General features: G+C 64.6%; 1 protein-coding gene across 17 annotated transcripts in view; it reads left to right on the forward strand.

The window, feature by feature from the left end:
• The window catches only part of ARHGEF2 (Rho/Rac guanine nucleotide exchange factor 2), a 38,350-nt gene that overhangs the window by 13,272 nt on the left and 5,734 nt on the right, over positions 1 to 19,344 (forward strand). For 9 of the 17 annotated variants that reach the window (XR_006608576.1, XM_045086754.1, XM_045086756.1 and 6 more), the window contains 13 exons: positions 420 to 513; positions 10,731 to 10,875; positions 12,916 to 12,983; positions 13,292 to 13,355; positions 13,919 to 14,048; positions 14,256 to 14,365; positions 14,450 to 14,596; positions 15,037 to 15,287; positions 15,425 to 15,550; positions 15,877 to 15,994; positions 16,076 to 16,324; positions 17,744 to 17,820; positions 18,551 to 18,720. Coding sequence is in view for 16 of the 17 variants with exons in the window: in XM_045086754.1 (XP_044942689.1) it covers positions 420 to 513; positions 10,731 to 10,875; positions 12,916 to 12,983; positions 13,292 to 13,355; positions 13,919 to 14,048; positions 14,256 to 14,365; positions 14,450 to 14,596; positions 15,037 to 15,287; positions 15,425 to 15,550; positions 15,877 to 15,994; positions 16,076 to 16,324; positions 17,744 to 17,820; positions 18,551 to 18,720 (1,749 nt within the window). In the remaining variant the exon portion in view is untranslated. Of the gene's footprint in view, positions 1 to 42; positions 178 to 419; positions 514 to 4,100; positions 4,284 to 9,785; positions 10,535 to 10,730; positions 10,876 to 12,915; positions 12,984 to 13,291; positions 13,356 to 13,918; positions 14,049 to 14,255; positions 14,366 to 14,449; positions 14,597 to 15,036; positions 15,288 to 15,424; positions 15,551 to 15,876; positions 15,995 to 16,075; positions 16,325 to 17,743; positions 17,821 to 18,550; positions 18,721 to 19,344 lie in introns of those variants that run through there. The other 8 variants (XM_045086755.1, XM_045086759.1, XM_045086768.1 and 5 more) reach the window with 6 other exon arrangements.

A 19,344-nucleotide genomic window follows, 5' to 3' on the forward strand; every position in this document is an offset into this window, starting at 1 on the left:
ATGAAATCCCAGGAAATCCAGTCCTTATTGGCTTCAGGCCCAGAGGCCCTTTCCAGACACACAGAGGGTCGCACAGAGGCGCTTGTGTTTTGAGGGGAGCATGGAGCAGGCGGCTCTGGAGAGCTCTAGGCCAGTGTATCTGTCCGTGGGGAGCCGAGCAAGAGGAGACTGAGTTAGGTAGGAGGGCGGGGGAGGAGCCTGGAGTCCTCCTCACAGATAGAGGGGCCTGGCCACATCTGTCTGCATCTGGGAAGTGGGGGTGGGCTGTGGGGGGTCTGTCTCCAGGCCCTCTAGGCTGTCCTCAGACCTCTAGGCCAAGGTTCCTGCGCTGGCGCCCGTCTGTCAGTCCGGGAGCAGCTGGCTGCTTTCCCAGCTCCGTTTCTCTCTCTTCACCTTTCCTTCACCCCTGCCCCCCCTAGCTGTAGCCAACTGGAACGGGGCTCTGGAAGCTGGACAGGCTCCCCTCTGCAGCGCACCCTCAGCTTCCTCCTGGGCATGACCGGAAAGGCCAAGGTAGGAGACGCTGGGGAAGCAGGAGGCCTGGTCCTCCTCACCCCCCATCCGCTCCCCTCCCCAGCTTCCCGGGAGACAGACCTCAGGGCAGGGGTTCGCGCACTAGCTGTCCCAGACTCCCTCGCTGTACCCAGGGCATCCGTCAGCTTTCCCGGGATCCCCAGGCCTCCGCACGCCAGCTTTAGCCAGCTTTAGCCAGCTTTAGCAGTGGACAGCTGGAAGAGGGGAAGGGCACAAGCTTCAGAGGCTGAAGGGCGCCCAGCTCCCTCCCTCGAGGCCTCCCGTAGCTACCCCAGGTGGACAGCGGAGATCTGAGCCGTTGGATACAATCATGATCGTAATTACAGCAAGCCTTTTTACTTCTTTGGAGAGTATTAGGGTTTGCAAAGTGCTTTTACACTTATAATTGTATGGTTGGATGCGGCGGCGGAAGGAGTTGAAAGGAGAGACTACTGGGCGGAGGGGCAGCCTGGGGGGAGCACACGCACACCCGCGCACGCCCGCGTGGTTCTGCCCCTGGGAGGTACAAGTGTTCTGCCCTCCTGCTTCTTAGCACCAGGCCCTGCGAAGCCCTGGGCTCTGTGAACTGTGGGACCGGGAGCTCTCCTGCTCCGTGAATGCATTTCCACTTCATTTATGGGCAGAATGAGCCACCCCCTTTTCCTCTCCGGCGGTCTGTCCCGTCGACCCCGCCCGGCGCCAAGTATGCAAGTACTTTCCAACCTGGGGCTGCTTCTGAGCATTGAGAGAAGCCCCAGCAGAAACACCCTCCTGTGCAGCTCCAAGAGCCATGGGACTCTGACCCAGGAAAGTCGCTGGGCTCCCTGCCCACCTCCCGTCCCTTTCCCCAGTCCAGGCTCGCCCCTCTGCCAGACTCAGGAATGTGTGTGCGCCTCTCAGGGCCTCCCCCTCCGCTGTCCCTCCCACTCTGGGCTTGGGACTGCAGTGAGGCAGGTAAACATGGGGGTGGGGCTGGAGAGAAGGCCGGCAGGGAGAGAGGAAGTGGCTATTCCTTCCTATTTGACTAGAGTCATCATGTGGACAAAACACTTCTCCAGAGGTCATCTCATTTCGTTCTTATAACAAAGATAAGAATTTTAATCTCCATTTTGCAGACGAGAGAACTTCAGGGTCCCACAGTTATTAAGGGGCAGAGCTGTGTTGGGGACCCTGGGCTTTGACTCGGCAGGCCTTTGTCAGTGAACCTCCCCTCACCAGCTCCTCCCCTCTCTCCCCTTCCGCCATCTTGGGGTGGATGGCCCCTGGAGTCAGTCAGGCCTCAGTCTTTCTGTCCTGGAATAGACAAGGTCCAGAGCCACGGAAAGAACACACACACTCGTGGGCACTGTGGCTCTCAGGCCTGGGCGTCCCTGGGACTCTGACTGTCCATCTCCTGGCCAACACCAGGACCCTGCCTGGCACGGCCTCCCCACCCATGAAGTGTATGGACCACATTTGTCAAGTTGAAGGAGCTATTTTATTCTATTTATTTTTAAATAAATAAAAGGGGAGGGACGGGGGGACAGAGGAGAGGGAGGGGGAATCTTGAGCACCCTCCGCCCTGAGCGGGGAGCCCAATGCCAGGCTAGATCCCACCACTGGGAGACTGTGAGCCCAGCAGAAACCAAGAGTCGGAGTCTCCACGGACTACACCACCAGGTGCCCTTTAAGATTTTATTTGCAAGAAATCGTTACACCCAGAGTGGGTTTTGAACTCACAACCCCAAGATCAAGAGTCGCAAGCTCTGGGGATGGCCACTTTAAGATTCTGGCCAAAATTAGGGTTGCCTTTCGTTTTAGGGTATCTAAAAAAATAATTTCTGAAAATCTGGGAAGTATCACTGGATAGGACTGGGGTGGGGTGGCTGGAGGGATTGGGATGCAAGTGGGGTGGTTTTGGAAGCGATTCCAGAGTTACAGAGGATGAATATTAAGTCAGGCAGCTGGCCTGGCTCAGGGAAGGTCTAGGTGTGTCTCAAGGTGGACGGGTTTCCTGTACCCACTCCCAAGCCCCTGCCACTCATTTCCTAATGGGAAAAGGCAGATAAAGGGCGAGGGGCAGGCTGGGAGGCAAAGCCCACTGGAGATGGGGCAGAGGCAGAAAAAGCTGGAACCTTAGGTCTGCTTCTTTCATGGAGACCTTCAGAGTCTGGGGCCTGAGAAGCTCTCAGACCGCAGGATTCCGGTCCTGGCCTCGCAGTCCGCCCACTGGGTCCCCACACGGCAGCATACGGGCTTTTAAGATACCATCCGTAGCCTGTGGCATTCTCCCACTCCAGGCCTGGGAGAAAAGCTGAGGTCCTGGCCCACCCCTGGTCTCTGGGCCCCTAGTGGGTGGAGCCAGAGGCCTGGATTCTGGCTTCTGGTTGTCTGGTTTTAAATTTAGTACATTCCTCCGCCCTGCCTGCTGATTGCGGGGAGGGTAAGTCTGGGGTTCCAGGCCAGGATGGCTGGTTGGGGGGAGTTCCTAGGGCCTTCCCATGAGGTCTCCCCCACAGGTGCAAGCCTGGAGGAACCAGCCTCTCTGCTGACCCTGGGAAAGTCCTTTTCTGCTTTCTAATTTCCATCCAGCCTGGGCTGGGTCGTCCCCTCTCCTCGTTTCTGGCCTTTGCTGTGCACAGATCCTAAACGGTGGAATGGGTGAGGAAGACGGTGATGAAGGAGTTGTGAGGCAGGAGGCCGGCCAGAGGAGCAGTGTGGGGGTGGTGCTGGGGGGTGAGGAGCCCAACCGGCTCAGCCCCGGTGAGACATGGAGCCCAAAATAGTGGCAGAGGCTAAAATTGGCGCCTACAGGAGTGCTGAGTTGGGCTGCGAACCGGCTGCAGCCCGGGCAGGGCGGGGCGGGGCGGGGAGCCGCGGGCTCTGCGCTGGGCCTCCCGCCCCTCCTCCCCTCACACCTGCGGGGGGCCAGAACCTGGCCGGAAAGCGCGCGCAGGATGCTCTGTCCCAAGGCTCTCCGGAGATGCGGGAGCCTCAGGGACCGAGGTGAACTCTGATGGGGAAGGTTACACTGGGCGGGGGAGGGGGGCTCCCAGCATCGGGAACCCCAGCTAAGGTGGAGGTTGGTTCAGGCTTCCGCCAAGGGTCCCGAAAGAATGCCCCAGGCCACCCCGCCTCTTGCGGGGAGCCGGGCCAGACCCCAACTGCCCCCGGCCGGGGGCGGGCCGTTGTCTAGTCCGCCGGCTCCCGCCTGAGTGACAGCGGAGGGAAGCGGGGTTAGACACGGAAGGACTTTCCCGGCCTCGGGGCACCCACGGAGAAGGGGGCGGGGCCGTGGGCGGGGCCGGCCGTGGGGCGGGGCCGGCCCGGGGGCGGGGCCGGGGCCGGGAGCCGCGCGGGGCCGGGCGGGGCGGGGGGCTGGCGGGAGAGCTCTCGGGCGCGCACCCTCGCCTCCACGCCCGGTAAAGACCAGCCTTTCGCTTCCCCCGGCTTTCCCCGCCCTCCCCCTGCCCTGCCCCCAGCGGCGAGCGGGGCCTGGCGGCGCGGGCAGCGCGGGCGGCGGGGCTCCCTGCAGAGCGCGCGGGGCTCCGGGGCCGAGGTCTGCGCGGGCAGGGCGCGCGGGGCCGGCGGGGCGGCGGGCGGGCGGGCGGGCGGGCGGCGGCCCCCGCCCCCGGCCCGCGGGCAGGCTCGCGTTTGAGGAACTGCGCGGGGCCGCGCGCGCGAGCCGCCTTCCTGTCCCGGGACCGCCCGCCGCCGCCGCCCCGACCATGTCTCGGATCGAGTCGCTCACTCGCGCGCGCACCGAGCGGAGCCGGGAGCTGGCGAGCAAGGTGGGCTCGGGGCGGCCGGGCCGGGGTGGGGGGGTGGGGGGGCGCCGGGGTCCCCGGGGGGGGGGCGCACCGATCGCGCCGCGTCGCGCCCCCCACCCCCACCCCCGCCCCCGGCCCGGCCGCCCGGGAAGAAAGTTGCTCGGGCAGGGGCCGGGCGGGAGGGGGGAGGCGCGCGCGTGGTCGGGCGGGCGCCCCTCGGCCCCGGAGCCCCGCGTCCCGCGGTCGCCGGCGTGGTCGGCCCCCTTTGTCCCCGCCATCCGGCGCAGGGCCCGGGAGGCCCGGTTTCCCGGTTCCTCCCCGCCTGCCCCGCCGCCGCCCCCCTCCCCCGCGAGACAAAAGTCAGCCCCCCCCCCCGCAAATGGACTTTCCAGCTGTGATTCACTTCTCCCCGCGGGTGGGCGGGTGGCTGGGGTCGGGACGCCGAGGGACCGCGCACTTCCTCCCCGAGCCGTCACCCTCAGCCGCCGGGAGCACAGGGCTTTGTGTCGCTGGGACCCTTCTCCTCCGCCCTTGCGGCCCTGAGCACACCTGCTTCTGGAACAGGGGGTCTCAGGTCCCCGTCCCTGTCTGGCCAGCCCGCTTCCGAGCCCCAGTTCTCCCGGCCCTGAATCCGCGCCCGCGGCACTTTGCCTCCGACCCTCCTCTCCCCTCTCATGTCTTCTCTTGGGACCCATTCACCTACCACCACTTCAGAGCCTGGGCTGCAGTTATCCTTGGCCCGCACTCCTCCCCAAGTGTCCTGTATTCCTTCTGTGTACCCTGGCTCTCTCTCAAAGGCCATGACCTCTGCACACCCCAGACCCCAGGAAGTGAGATGGAGATGAGAAAGTTAGAGCTGGGAGCGCTGGCCGGCGGGCGGGGCCCCTCCCAGCTGCCCGGAGGAGCACACTGTACCCATTATCAGGAGGGCCAGGACCCCGCCAATGGCTGGTTTAATCTCCAGCCTCCCTCTGACCCCGGCGTCCTGCCCCGGGTCCCAGTCTGTGCTTGTCACCAGCGCTGTTCTCTGGGAAAGGGGGCAGTATTTGGGAGCCCAGGAAGATGGTGGAGCGCCCTCCCCACACCTCCCTCCTAGCTCCTAGCCTGGCTGCCTGTCTTGAGGCTGAGTTAGGAGGGGTTCCATCCTGGAACTTCTCCTTCAGGGGCTGGGATGAGCTTCTGCCAACAGGAAAGCAACCCGGGATTTGAGTAGGGCCTAAGACAGGAAGTGAGCTGGAGCAGGGGGTGGCCGCAGGGCTCCCGTTAGGCTCAGGCTCCACTCCTCTCACCCCTGCCCGGGCCAGGCCCCAGCCCTGAAAGTCTGTTTATTTTTCTGCCGTTGGAGCTGAGACCCTGGAGTAGAGCCAGTGGGGGCAGAGAGGTTTTTTGAAGCCACGGAAATTTGGTTCCACCCTAAAAAGGAAAGCCAAGAGGGAGCCGTGGGGGGCAGACCTGGAGAAGGGCTCTGAGGGTAGACACTGGGGTCTTTTTTCATGGGGAGGAGCTGGGGGGCCAGATACCTGGGTCCTCATGCCTTCGTCTTTTTGGTGATGGGGGGACCAGGACTCCCGAAGCTTGGCTCTTTCTGTCCTGGGGCCGGCCCTGGTTTGGGGAGTGGGGGGTTGGGGGGACCGAGTGGGTGGATCTGAGGGAGAAGCACCGCTGGAGGAGGCTGGAGGAGGGCGGCTGTCGGTTTGGGTTGGTCGGAAGGGGAGGGCCGCCTCCGGAAAGCTGTGGTTACAGAGGGGGGGAGTTGGTGCTTGGCCAACAAACCCTGGATCCCCTCTCCCCCTCCCCCAGCACACCAGCTGTCTCCTTTCTTTTTATACTGTGGTGGGAAGTGGAGGGGAGCCTGTTGGAAATGAGATCGTTTGAGGAAGATGGTCTCCCCTGGTACCTATTTGGAAGGATGGGTTAGACCAAGCCCTGAGCCCACACCCCTGCCCCTTTCCTTGCCTGACACCCTGGAGCCTCCTTAGAGAAGGAGAAATTGGGCGGGAGTGTACCCCCTCCCCCCACCCTCACCAAGGCGGACTGTGCGCCCCTCCCCACCCCCTCCCCACGCTTCTCGTCTTGTCACCCCTTCCTCTCCGCTCCTTCCCGGGCCCAAACCCCATCGGCGCCTTTCCCCCTGCTCTTCAGCTCCTCCGCCAAATCCTAACCTTCATATCTCCCAGAACAAAGGGTCCTTTCCTGTCGAGGAGTGCGCAGGGGCCCCCAGGATGGTCCGGGAGGCTGGGGTCCCCGTGGAGTCTCCAGGACCCCAGCACTGGAGCGTGCGGGGCAGGTGGGGTGGGAGAGAGGAAGAGGCGCTTTCTTTGTTCTGAGCGAGGAGAGGTGGCTGGCTTTGTGTGCGGGACGGGCTCCGGGCTGGGAGAGGCGCCGGAGCCAGGGGGAGGGGTGGGTGAGCAGGGAGGGGCTGGCAGTTTTGCCAGAAAGTTTGGCAGGAATTGGGGGTCCCTCGGAGGTTGCAGCTTGTAGGGGCACAGGAAGAGGTACTGGAGGTCATGATGTTCGGGACAGAGCCGAGGGTGGGGCAAGTTCCAGAGTGCCGCAGGTGGGGGGGGTTACTGTGTGGGAGAAGGCTCCCCCCACCCCCCAGCAGAGGGCTGAGACAGGGACCTGAGCTCAGGCCTGGCTTCCCTGGGACCGACCTTGGATGGGGGAGGGGACAGGTGTGAATGTGTGACTCCCATGCGTGCCTGGGACCTGTGTGTCGGGCGCTGTGTCTGTCTGTCCCCAGACGCTCCGGGTTACTGTTTCAAGCGGTGGTCACCAGATTTAGGGGCTCCCGCTTTCTGGAAGTAGTTCCGTTTTGAGTTCCTGTCTCCGGTGTGAGGGCCGGCCGGAGCCTGAGCGGGCAGACTGGTCAGGGCGCCTGGAGCCCGTGAGAGGAACGGCCGGAGGAGCTGGCCGGACCCTTCTGGTTTGTTTGTGTCTCCGGGGGCGGCGGTGTGGGCGGCCGCTGCCCCCTCCCGAGTCAGCCGCCTGCCCTGTGCCAGGAGGGCAGGGAGGCCTGGCGGCCATTGTTTGCCGGCACAAGCGCCGTCTGTTCGCCTCCCCCCCCCTCCGCCTCTCTCTCCTGACCCGACAGGTGTGGCCGGGCAGGGGGCGGGCTGGGGGCCAGGAGGCCTGGGTCTCCGCTCCCCGTAGCCCGGGGCCCCCTCTGGTGCTTGGGCCGCGCTCCTGCCGCGTTGTCTGGGGCTCCTCCTCGCTCATCCAGCGAGTGTTTAGGAAGCGCCTTTGTGCGCTCCGCGGGGCTTTTCCTCTCGTTTCTGGCTTTGGCGCTCGCGCTCGCGCCTCCGTTGGGCCCCCTCCTCCCCGGCCGCTGCCATCGCCTTGTTCCTGGAAGCCGGTGCAGAGGGCAGAGCCCGGCTGAGGCTGTCCTGAGCCCGGGGACCCGCTTGTCTCCCCAGTTCCCGGCCCCGAGCTCCTCCCCAGGACTCAGGGCCCTTCTGGGCGCCCCGGCTGGTCGGCGCTGGGCCGCAGGTGACAAATCCCAGTGCAGCCCCAGTGCGCCCCAGCAGGAACGCAGAGGCCTCCCCATCTTGGGGAAGGGGCAGAGGGATCACGGGTGACTCTGAGCCCCGTGAGCCGAGGCCGTGGTGCGTTCGCCCCTGGCGGAGGAGCGGGCCCCGCAGAGCGCCTGGGCCTTGCTGCGATGGGCGTGGGCCCTCAGGGTGAGCTCTGGTGTCCCTGCTGCCCACCCGGGGAGCTCTGGCGTCGCCTTCTTCACGTCTGTCACACGGGAGGCAGAGTGCCGCTGTCCCGGAGCTACAGGGCCCTCGGCCCTTCGCCCGAATTTCTCTGCCCGCCCAGTGTGACCAAGGTCTAGAAGGACAATGGAGGGAAGCCTTGGGTTGGCCTCTTCTGGCCTCCAGAGGAAACCCCGCAGGGCCTAAGCTCGAAGGAAGCGGAGGAGGAGCGAGATGGGGAGACGGGGTGGGTTTTAATGGCCCAGGGCGAGGGTGCTGCCGGGACCCCGTGTCCCTCGTCCATCTGTCTTCCCACCCATCTGTCCTTCCCTTCAAGCGCCATTGACTGCCTGCCGTATGGGCTGCGGGCCAGGGGCTTGGAGCGACCTCCTCATGGCCTCCAGGGCTGGACGCTGGCCGGGCAGCAAGGGGCTCTGAGTGCGGGGGCTGGCCAGGGGGGCTTGGCCATCATAGCCCGTGTCTCACTGCACGGCTGGGCGTGGAGCTGAAGGGCTGTGTCCGGCGGGTCGGCGGGTAGAGAGGAGACCAGTGGGACCATCTTAATGCCTGGAAGACAGTAGAACAGAACCAAACAGAGCAAGCAAAGCCCACTCACTGCATCTCGGGAGCAGCCCCCCCCCCGCCCCGGGGCCAGCCCTGTGCCCTTCCACCCTCCCAGCCGGGTGCTGGGCAGCCGCACTGCCCAGGACAATAGTGCTAGGCAGTGCCAGGGCCGGGCAGCAGCTGAGCTGGGATGTGCCTGGGGGTCCCTCGGAGAGAGGCTGAGTGTGGGGAGCAGGGGAGGCTGGGCCCAGAGCACCAGGGTCCTCTGGGGCCATCGATGCCAGGGAGGGAAGGGCCTGGGGTACTGCGTGCTCTGGCCCCTGTCCCCTCCCTCTTCCTCCCGCCTCTTTCCCAGGTGAGTCTCCAGGAGGCCCAAGGGCAGAGGCCGGAGGGCGGAGGGCGTGGGAATGGGGACCTGGGGCAGCCAGGGCCGATCCCCAGCACCCCCTTCTGGGGGTCAGCCCGACCCAGATGTGTTCTCCTGCATGTGGGCTGGGTGTGCTGCTTTCCGTGCAGACGCACTGACTGCTCCGTCATTTGTGTCCTAGAGAAGCCTGGAGGTGCTAGACAGGAGAGACCGTGGGACCTGGTCATTGAGGTCCCATGTCATTCAGAGGAGGATTTGATCTTCCAAGGAGCTATAATTTGGAGCAAGACAGATGGAAGTTAGGCCAGAGGGAGAATTTTCTAGTCTGATAGGTGCTGGAGTGGGACGGAGGCCTCCAGGGTTGGGGGCTGGTGCTGGAAGGCCGGGCTTCCCTAACCTGTCTTGGGGGAGGGGAAGGGGGAGAGAGGGGCCGCCTGGGCTGTAGTGAAGCCACTGGGGGAGGAGGTGAGAAGGGGAAGGCTGAGGGGAGCGGAGGCGACTAGGAAGGAAATAGGAAGAGGAGGAGGAGGGGAGAACTAGGTGATGCAAGTGAGGAGAGACATGCAGACCCCCAGGCTCTGCCTCTCAGCAGATGGAGCCAGGGGAGAGGGGACCCCGGCCCGGAGACCTCAGGGCACTGTGGCCCAGTGCCCTCCGGGCCCCTACCCTGTTGACTCAGCTCCTGCACACTTCCCCTTTCTGCCCGGAGCGCAGAGAGCCCTGCAGAGAGCCCTCCTCGCCCGCCCCGGTGTTTCCCTGCCAGCCTCTCCGCTGCTCTGGGGTGGGAGCCAAGTTGGGCACAAGCCTAGGGCTCTCGCAGGGCCCCAGCCAGTGTCCCCCAGCCTGGGGCGCCTGCTCTCAGGTCAGCCACCTGGACCCCACTCCGTTCCTGGGAAGCTCAAAAGTCTCGGGAGCGGGGAGTGTTCTTGACAGCACAGTGCTGTTCACTGCCCTGGGGGGTGGGGACATCAGGGGTCCGAGGTGACCGAGGAAGGTCCCGGAATAATAGGTGGGAAGAAAGGCGTCCCACACAGCCTCTTGGGGACAGAGAAGGGGTAAATGACTTGACCTGCCGCTGCTGGGGCAGTCGGGGTGGGGACCCCGGCCTCTCTGGGCCTGAAGAAGGGTGTAGCAGGCAGAGGGCAGAGGCCAGAAAGGACTGCGGTGGGAGCCTGGTGAGCAGAAGGGGGAGGTGGGTTTCCGAGGGGAGCAGACGTCCTGCCGGAAGGAAGGAGACCCGTGGGCTGCGTTTCCTTCCTCAAAGAGCCCAGAGCCAGGCTCCGGCCTGGGGGCCCTGGTGGTTTGGGGTCCAGCCTCGGGGGTGGGGACGGCCACAGAGGCTCTGGAGGGGCTCTCCTCCCCCCCCACCCTGCTGTGGCGGAGGAGCCCGCAGCTCCAGCCCCCGTTGTCATGGTTATCAGAGCAGCCAACTCCCCTAGATCGGGAGCGCTGGTGAGCTGGCACCCTCTGCTTGGCCGCTCTCCCCTGCTCTCTGCGCATCTCCCCCAGCTCGGAGGAGAGCGCGCCTCGCACCGCAGCAGCCGGGGGCGCTCTGAGAGGTACAGGGGGAGGTGCAGGAGGACGCGGGCCTCCGAGCCGCTGGGGCCATGAGCGGCCACAGGAGGCAGCCTAGCCGCCGGGGCCAGGTAGGTCAGGAGCGGCTGGGCCCCTCAGGGCCAGCCCGGGCCCTCCCAGATGGTCGGCGGCCTCTGGCGCCCTGCGGCGGGCCCTTCTTGGGGAAGTGGTGTCTTTGCAGCATCGCTCCCTGGTCTCTGCCCTCCGCCCGTCTCTGGGCGCCTGGTGCCATCAGCCTCACTGCCTGTCTCTCTGCCCCTCGCACAGGCCCGGGAGAAGGAGAAGATGAAGGAAGCCAAGGACGCCCGCTACACCAACGGGCATCTCTTCACCACCATCTCGGTCTCGGGCATGACCATGTGCTATGCCTGTAACAAGAGCATCACGGCCAAGGAGGCCCTCATCTGCCCCAGTAAGTTGCCTGGATCTGACTCTGCCTGCTGACCCTCACCTTGCGCTCTGTCCTTTCTGCCCTGGATCCGTAGGGTCACTCTCTCGGAGCCCCAGTGGGGCCCTGGGCCGCATGCCTGACCCCTCGCCCCCCCTGCCTCCCTCCGCGGGGTGCAAGCAGGGCTGTGGGAGTTGGGAGAGGGGAGGCTGGGGGGCCGCCCTTGCAGCTGTTGTCCACTGGGCGTCCCCCGGGTGTCCCCTGGCTCTCCGAGCAGCTGCTGAGGGTTCGGGGAACTGTTTGGAGAAGGATCAGGAATGTCCTGCTGTGTGGGGAGCTGGGCAGAGTGGGGGCTGGGGGGTGGGGAGGTGGCTGGCCACAGTCTTGCACCTGCTTCTGCCTGTCTTCCGGGGCAGATCTGCAAGGTCAGGACTCGGGGGTCCCCTTTCCCCTCCCTTTCTCTTGGCCGGGTGGAGCCTGAAATTTTTCCCCCCTGCAGTCTGAAGTAGAGGACAGGGTCAGGGCCCGTGTCTCAGATTTCCAGCGCGACCGGATAGAGCGTGAGAAAGGGAAAGCAGCAGGAGAGGGTGTGTTGGGGGATAGAGGTCAGAACTCCCAACCTTCGCCCGCATCTGAGGCAGTCCGGGGCACTCGGCCTTCCCCAGGGTGCCGGGATGCCTGCACAGAAGGCTCCTTCCCCCCTAGTTTAAGGCCCAGCTGCTTCTGGCCGGGGCACTGCCGGGTGTCCAAGCTGCTGATGGCAGGCCTGGGGCTCCAGCTCTCGGTCCCTGTGCAGCTGGAGAGCCATCTCGGAGTTAGGAGGTTGAGGAGGGAACCCCCAGTCCCGATCCCCCGAGACCTGACAGAGTTCCCCATCGGGAAGCTTGTTGCCAGGGGAACCGGGGAAGCAGGCGGCAAGCGCTATTTTGAGAGCAGGTGGAAAGCGGAGGTTTGATCCAGAGACACTGGGTGCTGGGGTAGAAGAAGGGAGCTCTAGGGGAGTGGGGCGGCCCCAGCCCCCTCCTGCCCTCCCCCACCCCACCCCGCTTGCCCTGTATTTGTGGAAGTGAGCCTGCTGCTGGGTATTGTCTGCGGGAGCCACAGTTTCCTGTGTTGTTGGACACGGCAGAGGGAGCAGGAGAGGGCAGAGGCACGCTGGGGACAGGGACAGCCAGCGGTCCCACTGCCAGGGCCCAGCCACGTTTCCTCTCCTGCTCCATGGCAGACAGAGTGTGGTGACCGTGGGTTCCCTGGGCCTGGACGTGGGGGGAAGGTGGGGGTCAGAGAGGAACCATGGGGAAGGGGGCCGCTCTGGGGGGGGGGCAAGACAGGGTCTGTCCCTGCCCTGGCACCGGGGGGGTGGGCGAGACAGGGTCTGTCCCCGCTCTGACACCGGGGGGGGCGAGACAGGGTCTGTCCCCGCTCTGGCACCAGGGCCAGCAGCCTGTGAATTGCTTGGGCCTGGCCACGGTTCATGGGCACACGCGGAGCACAGTAGCAGCAGCCTGGCCTCAGAACACAACCAGGCCGGGGTTTCAGTCCTGACTGTGCCACTGGCTGCCTGAGCTCTGGCTGGGGGCTCTGACCTCTCCGGGTGGCGGGCCCCTCTCTGTGAAATGACAATCCTTGACTCTCCCCCAAAGGGTTGTTAGGATCAAGTAAACATGGGCCACGTGCTGGGAGCTCTGGGGGTGCAAGCCGCCCCCTGCCCCTGGCCCCCACCCCAGCTGCTCCGTGCCTGGTTCTGTCCCGTGGGCGTCCGCTCCCATCTGTCACTCTCAGCCACCCCTGTGCTCCTTGAGCTCGTCTCTGGCAGCCAGAACCCCTTCTTCCCTCCTGGGCCACCCTGCAGGTCACCTTTGGGTCGGGGTGGCCACCTGGGCCGCTCGCCTGCTTTCCTGCTGGAAGGAAGGGGGAGGAGGAGGTGTGGGGAGTGTCGGGTCACTGGAAGGCTGGGGCATCCGCAACTGTGTGGCTGGGGGCAGTGGGGGGAGGGAGCCAGGTGTCTGGATGCAGGCATGCGCCCCCTCGGCCACCCCTCACCCTCTCTGCCCCGCCCCCCAGCCTGCAATGTGACCATCCACAACCGCTGTAAAGACACGCTCGCCAACTGCACCAAGGTCAAACAGAAGGTGAGCTGGAGGGCCGCGGGCTGGGGAGAGGGTCGTGTGCCCGCCCTTTCTGTTCACTCCTCCCCTGTGCTCACTGCGGGGCAGCCCGCACCCTGCGCTCCAGGCCCTGGGCCCCGCGTGGCCAGCCTGCTGCTCTGGACGCAGCCCTGGCTCTGGGCTCGGTGTCCCTCATGCCCGGGATCACTGTGCCCCGTGGGGCCAGCACCCAGCTCCTGCCCCCCACCTCCACCAGCTCCACCCCCACCTCCTGTGGGGGTGACCCTTGGTGACAGCTGTCCCCCGTGTCTCTCTTTCACTCTGTCCCACAGCAACAGAAAGCCGCCCTGTTGAAGAACAACACTGCCTTGCAGTCTGTCTCCCTTCGCAGTAAGAGTGAGTCGTGGGGGCACACAGGACACCCCGTGCAGAATCCCCCTCCATGGGACCCCAGGCCTCTCTCAGCCTGCGGGCTCTGCTGCCCCCCACAGTCACTCCCCTCGGTTGGACGGTTGGACGTGGGCGGTGGCCCAGTAGGGATGTCTAGCCTCTCAGGCTGAGGGGCAGGGCAGGAGTCTCACGGGGTGGGGGGAGGCTCAGGTTGGCTGGTTGTCTGAGCACAGGTGGCGCACTCGGGAGCGTTGCTGGGGGCCGCCCAGCGCCAGTCAGACAACTGGTGCCATAGAAAGAGCAGGGTCCGGTCCCTGCTCCGCTGAGCACCCCTGGACGAGTCCCCTGACCTCGTGAGCCTCAGTGTGCTTGTAGGCTTCTTTCGGGGACGAGATGAGCCAGGACATATGTTAGGAATAGTGCCCAGGTGTCCCCCAACCTTTCCCAGACTGGGGGCCAGGCTGGGGATGGGGTGGCGGAGGAGGCCTCATTTCTAGTCCACGAACCTGGGAGGTCCGGATTCCGGGAAGCAGCAGTGATGACGTTCGGCTGCTCCTGTCCCCCTGCAGCTACCCCCCGGGAGCGGCCGAGCTCTGCCATTTACCCCTCGGACAGCTTCCGGCAATCCCTGCTCGGTTCCCGCCGCGGCCGCTCCTCCTTGTCGCTGGCCAAGAGTGTCTCTACCACCAACATCGCCGGGTACGCCCCTGCTTGGGGAAGGGACAGCCGGGCGGGGGCGTGGAGGGTGGAAGTGGTCACCTGGAGGCCTGCAAGGGCGGTCCCTCCCGGCCCTGAGCTCGGGGCCATAGACCGGGAAGGAGGACTCCGGCTGCCTTCCCCTCAGACCCCAGCCCCGGTTCCCCATCCATCCCCCGAGTCGGGGTGACGTAGACCCTGTCCCCTCAGACACTTCAACGAAGAGTCCCCCCTGGGGCTGCGGCGGATCCTGTCCCAGTCCACGGACTCCCTCAACATGCGGAACCGGACCCTGTCCGTGGAGTCCCTCATCGACGAAGGTGACGGCCGGCCCGGGGAAGGCCTGCGGGGGGCGGGGCCCAGCGAGGGGGGTCGGGCTCAGCGTGGGCCCTGCTGACGTCCAGGTGCAGAGGTGATCTACAGCGAGCTGATGAGTGACTTTGAGACGGACGAGAGGGACTTCGCAGCCGACTCGTGGAGCTTGGCCGTGGACAGCGGCTTTCTGCAGCAGCAGAAGAAGGAGGTGATGAAGCAGCAGGACGTCATCTACGGTGAGCCCAGGCCGCCAGGCTCCTCCCGCTGACCAGGGCTTGTCCACGACCTTCCTCCAGCCGGTGGTCCCCCCCAGGGGCCTGTTAGCCCACAGCCCCCCGACCCTTGCCTCCAGCCCCGCATTGCCTTTGGGGGCTCTGGGGCTCCCAGGCCCCATCTTTACTCCTTCCTTCGAGCCGGTTCTCCTCCTTTGCCGCCGTCCGGTGCCACCCCTGGCGCCACGCTGGGGACCCATGGCTCTTGCCCCAAACAGCTTACGGCCTGAGATGGCAAGGCCTAAAGGGAAAACGTAGTTAAAGGAACACTCATACCATGCCAGTGCGGAATGTCACCGTGGAGGGGGCCTGGGAAACCTCCCACCAGGCCTGCGGTCCCCAGCCTGGGCCCTGCCCGTGCGGCCTGGCCTAGGTGCGGGGTCCGATGAGCCGTCACCCCGCAGAGCTCATCCAGACGGAGCTGCACCATGTGCGGACGCTGAAGATCATGACACGGCTGTTCCGCGCCGGCATGCTGGAGGAGCTGCAGCTCGAGCCCGGCGTGGTGCAGGGGCTGTTCCCCTGCGTGGACGAGCTTAGCGACATCCACACGCGCTTCCTCAGCCAGTTGCTGGAACGCCGCCGCCAGTCCCTGTGCCCCGGCAGCACCCGCAACTTCGTCATCCACCGCTTGGGTGACCTGCTCATCAACCAGGTGGGCAGGGCCGCCGCCGCCGGGAGCCAGCGGGCAGGAGGCCGGAGCAAGGCTGGGGACTAGGCCAGGGACTAGGCCGTGGCTTTGTGGGACCCGCTGAGCTGGCCTGCCCACCCCCCCCCGCCCCTGCCCTCTAGTTCTCAGGTCCCAGCGCCGAGCAGATGCGGAAGACCTACTCGGAGTTCTGCAGCCGCCACACCAAGGCCTTAAAGCTCTACAAGGAGCTGTGCGCGCGCGACAAGCGGTTCCAGCAGTTCATCCGGGTGAGCGGACCTGGCGCTGCCAGCCGACCCCATGGCCCGAACCCCGCCTGCCCATTCTGGGGGCCATGGCGCGCTGCTGCTGGCTCAGCCGGTTCCCACCAGCCCCTGTGGCGTGTGTCAGTGATAACCCCCTCCTCCGCCAGCGATAATCCCTGTTCACTCCTTGGTCTGGTTGGTCCTCATCCTCAACCCAGGGGGTGCGCTCCCCATTCCCAGGCACAGTCACCTAAGGCCATGGGAGGGCACCGGTGCTTGGGCTCCAAGGGCATGTTCTTGGACCCCCTCCCCGCGCGCACCAGCCCTGAGCCCCGCCTGTGCCCTTGCAGAAGGTGACGCGGTCCGCGGTGCTGAAGCGGCATGGGGTGCAGGAGTGCATCCTGCTGGTGACCCAGCGCGTCACCAAGTACCCGGTGCTCATCAGCCGCATCCTGCAGCACTCCCACGGTGAGGGCGGGGCACTCCCGGTGACCCAGGACGGGGCGGGAGGGGCACCAACTGGCTGCGCCTCATGCTGCCCCCGCGCAGGGCCCGAGGAGGAACGCCAGGACCTGACCACGGCCCTGGGGCTGGTGAAGGAGCTGCTGTCCAACGTGGACCAGGATGTGCACGAGCTGGAGAAGGGGGCCCGCCTGCAGGAGATCTACCACCGCATGGACCCGCGGGCGCAGGCCCCGGTGCCCGGCAAGGGCCCGTTCGGCCGGGAGGAGCTCCTGCGACGCAGGCTCATCCACGACGGCTGCCTCCTGTGGAAGACGGCGACCGGCCGCTTCAAAGGTGAGTGCGTGGCGAGTGGAGGCCCCGTGGTGTGTGGGGAGGGAGGGGCCTCCAGCCTGCACCACTTGTCTGCACAGGGGGGCATCTGGGGAGATGCGGTCTGGGGGCCGGCAGCGAAGTCCAAATCCCGTATTTCCGCCCGTGGGCCACACGGGGCTTCCCTGCCAGGATGGGCCCCTGCGTGCCCGGAAAGCTACCGGTTTGACGAGGACAGAGAATCTCCACGGTGGGGGTGGGGCGAGAGTGGGGCACCTAGCAGGGCTCCAGAATGGGCCTCGGGGAGACAGCCAGGAAAGCCCGGGCAGGAAGCTGAGCCGGAGGAGTCCAGGAGGGACGGAGCAGACAGAGCAGAGGGGACTGGGGTGGGGCCGGGGCCACAGTTTCCCATCCTCGTTCCCCAGACCCGCTGGCCGCGTCTTTCCCACCTAGAGCAAGGCCAAGAGAGCAGCAGGCCTGGGCTTGGGGTGTGAGCCTGCCTGAGCCCCGTCCGCTGCCGTGAAATCCCCTCTCCACGGGCTGGGGGACGGCAGTGCCGACGGGTCCCTTCCTTCCTCCCTGTTTCTCTCTTTCCCATCCCTCCCACGCAGCAGCTAAGAATATAAACCGCGGCGTTAAAAATAGCAAGGCTGGAGAGCTTTATTTCTGAAGCATTTAGCAAAAGCCCTCCCCTCTGTGTGCCCACAGTTTAGTAAGCTCTCCAAGGACAGCGGGAGAGCATGTGCTCTCTTGACTGTGACCTCTGAGTTCTAGGGACTTGACCTTTAGTGGCCCCCCCGCCCCGCACCAGTGTTGAGGTGGGGGCCTCAGGATCAGCGCGGCAGGAGGGCGGGGCGGAGGAGGGCGGAGGAGGCGGCTGTGGGGTCCAGGGAGCTGGGGTCACTGCTGCGGGAGGGAGGCATGAGAAGCCCCATCCGCTTCGGGCCGAGGGATTTCAGGGCGCGCAGCTGGAAAGCTCTGCCGTTAGCTGTGAGGTGGGGAAGCCCCTCCTGCTCTGGGAATGCTTTGGACCCTCACAAAAATTCTGCACCCCCTCACCCGGAAAGATACCTGTGCGTGTCGTATTCCTGAGTAAAAATACACCACCTCGGGAGGTTTGCAGAGCCTCCGCGGCCTGGCGGGGGACTCGCTTGGGGTCTCTAGTCCCCAGGTGAACCAACCAGCCTCGGCTGGGTGAAGACGGTTTTCCTCCGATGCCCTGGTGACCCCTTCCCGGCTCCTCGAGCCAAGATGCTCTTCAAGCTCGTAGGAAGGGCACATTTCCCCCTGGCGCCCCTGAGCTGGAAGGGACGGGCAGGCGGGAGCTGCAGAGGGAGGCCGAAGCCGTCCAAGGGGGGAGAGGCCGGGAAGAGAGTCGTCGGGGCCCCTGAGGAGGCGGCTAGCTGCTGCCCCGGCCTCTGACGCGGCCCGCCCTCCCTTCAGACGTCCTGATGCTGCTGATGACGGACGTGCTGCTGTTCCTGCAGGAGAAGGACCAGAAGTACATTTTTCCCGCCCTGGTGAGCTCTTCCTCCCCCTCTCTCGCCACAGACAGGGCTCACAGGCCCTTTTTCCTTTCCTACTCAGGCCGGAATCCCCCAGAGCCCGACAGTCAGGATTGTAATTATTACTACAGTACCGTGAGGAGTAAAAACAGCTAATACTGTGCACGGACACTTACGTGCTATGGGGAAGGCCCGGCATGATCCCTTTTTCGTAGACAAGGAAAGTAAACCTTAAAGGTGTTTGGGTTTTTTTCCCCCCAGTTTATTTGTTTATTTATGTTATTATTATTTTTAAAGACTTCATTTATTCATTTGGGAGAGAGAGATCAAGAGCAGGGGAGCAGCAGAGGCAGAGGGAGAAGCTGACTCCCTGCTGGGCAGGGAACAGGATACAGGGCTTGATCTCAGGACCCTAGATCATGACCTGAGCTGAAGGCAAATGCTTAAATGACTGAGCCACCCAGGCGCCCCTGAGTTTATTTATTTTCTAGTAATCTCTACCCCCAACGTGGGGCTTGAACCCACAACCCCAAGATCAAGAGTCACACAGTCCCCCGCCTGAGCTGGCCGGGCGCCCCAATAAACCTTAATGTCAGTGAATCTGTCAGAGGTTATGGGTGCTCCCAAGTGCCCTCTGGCCGTGCCAGAGCTGGGGCTCTGGAGTCCCTCAGGTACTGCAGAAAGACCGAAGACCAGAGACCCCAGGTCAGGTTCCCGGGCTGAGTCCTTCCTTTCTGACCCGCAGGACAAGCCCTCCGTGGTATCGCTGCAGAATCTGATTGTGCGGGACATTGCCAACCAGGAGAAAGGGATGTTCCTGATCAGCGCCGCGCCCCCGGAGATGTACGAGGTCCACACGGCGTCCCGGGATGACCGGAGCACCTGGATCCGCGTCATTCAGCAGAGCGTGCGCGTGTGAGTGTGTGCGTGGCCTCCAGGATCCCGCCGCTTCGGGCCCTGCCACAGCACGCCCTGGGGGAGAACCCAGGGTTCAGAGGGGGAGGAACACGGAGGCCCCGGGGCTGGAAAGGTCATCTGTGCCGTCACACTGAGTGTGTCTTGTGCCATGACACCCCCGAGCTCTTCTTGGGAGTGGGAGTCCCGCAGTGTCCCACCTGGCGGCCGGCAGGACACCCACAGGGACAGGAGCACCTGAGGCTGCGGCAGTGGGCTGTTGCTGGGACCGTGTTGCATTTTACCTTTATTTTCTAAAAACTAATGGGAAAGGAAACGAAATCCCTGAGACTAGAGCCCAACCCCACACAGTCGAGGCAAGAAGGGAACTGTCCCGTGTGCTGAGGCTGCGGACTTCCAGCTTCTGGGGGAGACACGTGGGATTTGAGACCCTCGATGGAGCTTCTTTGTAATCTGCGTGCTAAACGTTCAAAACAGATTCTTGAAGATTATGCCAAAAAGAAACTCAATCGGGATATTTCTCGGTTCTTTTAGCATTAGAAACGGGTTTTTTCCACTCGGTAACGTGTGAGTTTTTGTTTTACTTCTGTGATTCAGACTTTTGAACCAATTTTTGAGAAACGC

Source organism: Mustela putorius, unplaced genomic scaffold (genome assembly GCF_011764305.1).
Source record: "Mustela putorius furo isolate JIRA1106 unplaced genomic scaffold, ASM1176430v1.1 tig00000997_pilon_pilon_pilon, whole genome shotgun sequence".
In the NCBI taxonomy this organism is placed as follows: Eukaryota; Metazoa; Chordata; class Mammalia; order Carnivora; family Mustelidae; genus Mustela; species Mustela putorius.